Genomic DNA, 7,001 nt, shown 5'->3' on the forward strand with positions numbered 1-7,001 from the left:
CAGCGTGATCTCTCGAGAACACGCTGTGTCTGTGCACTGCCAGAAGCTGGGCGTTCTGAAGAGAAGTGGATGATACTTCTCGTCAGAACGCCCAGCTAGTAAAAGAAGTAAACACGCCCAGATGTAACACACATAATACACGCCCACTTGGACTTTTACTTTAAACACGCCCAGTTGGACTTTTGCAAGCCTCATTTGCATAAATACAAAAATGGTCATAACTTGGCCAAAAATGCTAGTTTTTTAAAAATAAAAACGTTACTCTTATCTACATTGCAGCGCCGATCTGCTGCAATAGCAGATAGGGGTTGCAAAATCTGGTGACAGAGCCTCTTTAAGGCACACCCTCTGTTAATGGATTGGCCAGAACTGCTTATGTGAGCAGCTGTGGCCAATCCGCGAATAGTGGGCGTGTCTCAGCAGTCGCACAGCTTGGTATCGAAATACATGAATGTAGTGAGCGGGAGTGCGGCTCTGTAATACAGCCATTGCCCCGCTCCTGACAATTGTGCGCGCGCGGTCAGCATGAGGTGATGCGGCCGGCGCTGCGCTAATGAGCGCCGGCACTGAAGACAGAAAACATGACGGGCGCACTGCAAAACACCCCCATTTTTTTGTCATTAGTGCAGCGCCGGCCGCATCACCTCATGCTCACCGCGCGCGCGCGCACACACACACACACACACACACACACACACACACACTTGTTGGTCAGGAGCGGGGCAATGGCTGTATAACAGCGGAGATCAGAAAAACGTCTGATCTCCGCCATTATTCCCCTGAATGCTGCAATCAAAGCTGAGCACAGCGTTCAAGGGGTAAATACAAAGAGAGATGCCCCTTGGATCGTGTCACAGGGATTCCCTGTGATGCAATTGAGGGGCATACCATATATGGGCAGACAATCCAGGGTCCATTGAAGGACCCCAGGGCTGTCTGACCATATTTCCTGTTGTTAGGGCATACTGAGGTATGTCCTAACAACTGCCTGTGTACTATCCTACACAGGCTAATGTACTGGCATATAGATATATGCCAGGACATTAAAGTTTAAAAATAAAGTCATGTTAAATAAAAAAAAAACACCAATTTTTTTGAAACATTAAAATAAGTCTTAATACATAAAATATACACACATTTGGTATCGTCGTGTCCGTAATTACCTGCACAGCAATTTAGAGCGGCATTTATAATGTGAACACTAAAAAAAATAAAAACTGCTTTCTTTCACTTATTAATGTGAGGAATGAGGTATTATAAATTTTGAGCCTCCATGTGCCTCACATTAATAGTAATTAACCCCATCATGTACCTCACACATTAACCCAATGTTGTCCATTATGACTGTGAGAAACACTATGGGGTTAATTACTATTAATGTGAGGCACATGGTGTTATGAATTTTGAACCTCCATGTGCCTCACATCAGAAAATGGAAGGACTTTTTTTTTTCTATTATTATTGTTGGCAAGTATCGTTATGGTATTGAGAATCGCAACACTACACCAAGTATCGGTATCAAAGTCCAAATTCTGGTATCGTGACAACCCTGATGTAATGTACTGTCTTCAATTGTATCTGCGTCCTTAGGAAGCGGATACAATTGAAAGCACTGGTAAAGCCAGGGAACTATTAGTTCCCTTCCTCATCATTCGGCACTTTCTTGTGGCGCGATGACGTCATCGCGCCGCCTGCCATCATTTTGCTGGAGCAGTCCTGATCAGAAAATACCTGCACGCGCACTCTCCTCTCCCCAGCTCTTACACTGTCCGTAGGAGTGACACGCCCCCTTGCCAGTTCGGCAGACAAAGTACAAGACTGATCTCTCGCAAGAGCTGAGAGCGCACATGCGCGCTCTCCTTTCTCCAGCTCTTACACTGTCCATAGCAGTGACACACCCCCTTTCCAGTTCGGCAGAAGACTGATCTTGACAGCTGAAGAGTGAGAGCGCGCGCGCATACTCTCTCTCCTCTACCCTCGCTTTTGCTGTAACACTGTCCGTATCTGATTGGACAGTGTCACAGCCATAGTAACACGCCCCCTTTCCATTACCCGCCCCATTGACCGTTCAGGGGGTTATTTAAAGAGGCTCTGTCACCAGATTTTCAAACCCCTATCTCCTATTGCAGCAGATCGGCGCTGCAATGTAGATAACAGTAAAGTTTGTTTTTTTCAAAAACGAGCATTTTTGGCCAAGTTATGACCATTTTTATATTTATGCAAATGAGCCTTTCTTAAGTACAACTGGGCGTGTTTAAAGTTATGTACAAGTGGGCGTGTATTGTGTATGTAACATCTGGGTGTGTTTACTTGTTTTACTAGCTGGGCGTTGTGAATGGAAGAGTATGATGCTGACGAATCAGCATCATCCACTTCTCTTCGTCAACACCCAGCTTCTGGCAGTGCACAGACACACAGCGTGTCCTCGTGAGATCACGCTGTGACGTCACTCACTTCCTCCCACAGGAACTTCATCGCGTCGGATGAGCGAGGACACGCTGTGTGTCTGAACTGCCAGAAGCTGGGTGGTAACGAAGCGAAGTGGATGATGCTGATTCGTCAGCATCATACACTTCTATTCACAACGCCCAGCTAGTAAAACAAGTAAAAACGCCCAGATGTAACGAACACAATACACGCCCACTTGGACATAACTTTAAACACGCCCAGTTGTACTTTTGCAAGCCTCATTTGCATAAATATAAAAATGGTCATAACTTGGCCAAAAATGCTAGTTTTTGAAAAAAAAACACGTTACTGTAATCTACATTGCAGCGCCGATCTGCTGCAATAGGAGATAGGGGTTGCAAAATCTGGTGACAGAGCCTCTTTAAATATCGGGCACCAAATACAACGGCACCGATATCTAAATAACGGAGGAGTGTAGAAAAAAAAAAAAGTGCCCCAGGGTTTGTGCAGCCCTGCGCATTACATGCTACACACAGCTGCACATGTATGGGGAGGTGGAAGGTTCTCTTTAACCACTTTATTGAAAAAAACAAAACACCGTAATCAAAGTAGTCCTTGAATCCGATGTCCAATGACCAAACCTGTAAAAAAACACACAAAAAAAAACCATTAGTAACACTAATAAGTAAAAAAGCAAAACCATTGTTATACTTACCTTTCGGGTCTGTGACAGTAAACTAAGCAGTGACAGCTCTAAGCTGTCATTGACTAGTTTACATCACATGGTCCCTGGTTACCTCAGCTCATTGGGCTACTTTTAATCGTAGGACAATGTACTGCGGGAACCTGCAGGGCGTAATTTGTTCCAGTCGGGAAGCGGGGACGCTGCAGGAGTGTGTTTTTTTTATTTTTTTTTAAATAATAAACTGTGACCTGATCAATAATAGAGGAAATGGGCTCCAGTGTTCATGTGGGGGGCAGGGGAGGGAATGTTAATGGGGTAGCACTGAGCATATATTTCAGGGTATGTTCACACATAGCGTAAACACTGCGGATTTTCCACAAGGATTTCATTACGATGTGAACAAATCTCATCCACACGCTGCATAAAAAACCCACCGAAATACCGTTCATAAATTGACCTGCAGTGCGTTTTTTCTAATCCGCAGCATGTCCATTTATGCTGCGTGATCGCTGGTATTCTGTTGCAGGTTTTCCCTATTGAATTTATTGGGGAGGTAAAACCCGCAACAATTAGCACACGTTGTGATTTTTGCGGCGGAAAATCGGCGTTATCGGGGGCGTCAGCCCTAAAAGTGCCTAGGGCAGCACCAACTCCAAATACGGCCCTAGTCCTGTACTCACTTTAATATCGTATATACAGTTCGAGAGAATCCCTTCAATGACTTGTTCATCTGATTCCCACCCCTCCCCCCCATCTTTGAATGGGTCATTTGATGTGACCCAGATATACGTCTGATGCATTGTTTTTCTGTCTCCTATACAGCCACAGAAGAAGCAGTTGAGGCACAAGAAGGAAAAGAAGGTACAAGCTGTTTGGAGCTGCAGTTAACCAAACTAACACTAGAGCGCGCTATATTAATAGGACATAAAGGCACAGAGGAGACATACTATTATTCCAGCAAGTTTAAAGGGTTTTCCGACGAGGGACATTTATGACATATCCACGGGATATGTCCTAAATGTCAGATAGATGCCGGTCCCACATCTGAGACCCGCACCTATCTCTAAAACAGGGCCCCTAAACCCCGTTCTACCTCTTTTTTTGTGTTCTGGCTGATTTTTGACCATGAAGGAGAACACCGCGTAGTTCGCTGAGCTACGCGGTTTCCGTAAGCCTTATATAACTGAATAGTAGTTACGGAAAAAGTGTAGCTCGCATGCTACGCTGCTTCCGTAACTGCCATTCACTACTATGTGACTTACGGAAACAGCGTAGCTCAGTGAGTTACGCTGTTTCCGTAAATCCCGACCATATAATCCGTAAGTGGCCGGGAGGCAGCGTGAGCACAGAAAGCTAGAACAGCTTTTAGGGGCCCCGTTCTAGAGATAGGTGGGACCTGCATCCATCTTACATTTATGACATATCCTGTGGATATGTCATAGATGTCCCTCGTGGGAAAACCCCTTTGGACCAAAAAAACATTCCTTATATTTGGCTTTTCTTTTATTGGTGGTGGGGGGGGGGGGGGTTTAAGTGATAACTAATACGGTCACCATTCCAACTTCCATATACATCACGCGCTCCCATAGTGCTGCATACCTAGGTAGATTTAATGGGGAATGCTCGATGACCACCTCTACGGTTTTGGCCACGTTGGATGTCGCTGGTTGCTATTTTCGATGCTTGCCAGCTTTCCCAGAAACAGATATAACTGATAAACATCTGAACTGATTTTTCATAATTTTTTTCTCATCATTGTAATTTGTTCTCCCCGCAGGTGTCCGAACCTTCTCTCCTCAGCACAAGATCCGCAGTTTTGAAGAAGCCAGGGGACTAGATCGAATCAACGAGCGTATGCCACCTCGCCGCCCCTCCTCCCCCCAAGACATCAATCTGAACTCAGCCGACAAGAACAGTAACCGGAGCCAGCAGTGACCCTGCCGCCAGCATTACGCATGGTTTTATCTACCACCTCCACCAACACATGCTCGAGGGCAGGACTCTCAAACCAGGCCAACTTAGAAAAAAAAAATGATGTGGCAACCATGCTGCTCTACTTACATACACAAGTACCATATACATAGTGGTAACATACACCAGTCATCCTCCAGGTATGTATATGACTATAGGGTCCATTCAGAAATCATACGACTTCAACACTCCTGATACATGCACTCAGTCTCTCCAATCCAGACAGATCCATGGACATACATGAGCAGGGAATTTGGATATATACATGCAGACTACTCAATACACTGACACTTTGTAACACCCAATTTGTGAGTATAAACACACTGAGCTGGTCTGTCCTGCAGTTTGTATCCTCTTTGTAAATGTCATTTGCGTCCTATATATATATATTTATACATGTGTAATATAAATACCCTGTTTTTTAACGTAGGGTCCGGCTAGCGGCAGCAGCTGCAGTATTGCACCGTATTTCCAGGGCCAGTTTGCAGCGCCCCCTCTTGCAGAGCCACCTGCACTGCAACCAGGTACAGATTGGAATATCTACCCCCTGTCTAGCTGGGCACTATTTTTATTGATGAGATGTTAATCACGGCTTCATATTTTATCAGAGAAGTAGGAGATTTATCTTTTACATGATGTAAGGACGTCGCCAGATACTCTGATACATGCAGAGCCAGATTCTGCCCTGGTTCTGCCAATGAAGCGTTAGTAACCTATCCACCCTCAGAGGTTGCAGAGCACAGCATGACATGACCAAGACACCATCACTGCACACATCACCATCCTCTGTTGGGTTACCCTCACACATGAGAACGAACAACTCTGCTCTGAGCGCTGTTGAGGGTGACTCTTTACCCTGATGGCACTGCCGTGGGTGGCTCTGCACATACAGATTGCACTGTGGGTTGTTGCTCTACAGTGCGTCGCTGCTCTCTCAAGCACTAATAATCATATATGAGAGAGATCACTTATTTTGGGGTATATTTTTGAGGGGTAATGCTGCCCCCTGAACACTCCTGATCACCTGTCCATCTCCCCCCTCCCCCCCCCCCCCCCCAGGGCACATCCATTATATTAAGGGAGTGCATTTAGGGCTATCTACATAGGAAACCTTTGTACAACAAGGGCTTGAGGTGACACAAAGTTGTAACTTTAATGTGGCACTCAGATACTGGGCTCTCTATTGACCAGGGAACCATACTGCCATTGCAATAAGGCACTCAGGAGCTGGGTTACCTTCAGACAATCTCATCTTCTGCACATCTCCTGTAGGGTCTTTATAGCACCAGGGAAGAGCCCCATTACGGCCTCCTATGCCCTCCGGTGCTTCTAGCGATGAATAGCACAATAATTAACTCTTTCACTGCTCCCATCTTCAAATTTTATTTTGACGGCCCACTCTAGGGAGTCGGGAGATTTGCTTGTTTCTCTGCTGCCCTCTTTTCATTCTTTATTCTCTTCATTACGTCTATGATTTGCTGAGTTGTCTTGTATTAAAAAGGAGGAAATGTTTTTAAAAAAGTAAATGATTTTTTTTTCCACAAAAGATTGGGAGAAAAAAAATGTTCAGATTAAACTGCAAAATAGTTAAATTGAAGTGTGACTTGTGTTTGATTCCTGCTAGTGGCGCTCTGTCAGACGTGGCATGGCAGCGTAGATGTGACGTCAGGTAATTGTTTTCTGAGCCGCCGACTTCTGTGATTGCATCGCACAAAGAAATTAGGGTTTCATTAGTGTGTTCTACCCTTTTGAGAATTGAGATCAGTGGTCTTGATGTGAACACACTTAGAGTACCCTGTACTTTCAGAAAACGTTGTCACTGCGTGGACCCCCACGGATCAAAACCTGAGACTCCCACCGATCGCTAAAACAAATCGGCAGAAGTGCCGCTTCGTTTCTATTCGGCACTGCTTGGCTTTCCTCGGAAATCTAAGTG

General features: G+C 45.2%; 1 protein-coding gene across 1 annotated transcript in view; it reads left to right on the top strand.

Annotated features, from left to right (window-relative positions):
- The window catches only part of PPP3CC (protein phosphatase 3 catalytic subunit gamma), a 56,478-nt gene extending 49,816 nt beyond the window's left edge, over positions 1-6,662 (top strand). The window contains exons 13-14 of the mRNA XM_075858874.1: positions 3,917-3,955; positions 4,872-6,662. Of these exons, the coding sequence (XP_075714989.1) occupies positions 3,917-3,955; positions 4,872-5,029 (197 nt within the window). The 3' untranslated portion in view covers positions 5,030-6,662. The remainder of the gene's footprint in view (positions 1-3,916; positions 3,956-4,871) is intronic.
- The last annotated feature ends 339 nt before the right edge of the window (positions 6,663-7,001 follow it).

This window comes from Rhinoderma darwinii, chromosome 3, assembly GCF_050947455.1.
Source record: "Rhinoderma darwinii isolate aRhiDar2 chromosome 3, aRhiDar2.hap1, whole genome shotgun sequence".
NCBI classification, from domain to species: domain Eukaryota; kingdom Metazoa; phylum Chordata; class Amphibia; order Anura; family Rhinodermatidae; genus Rhinoderma; species Rhinoderma darwinii.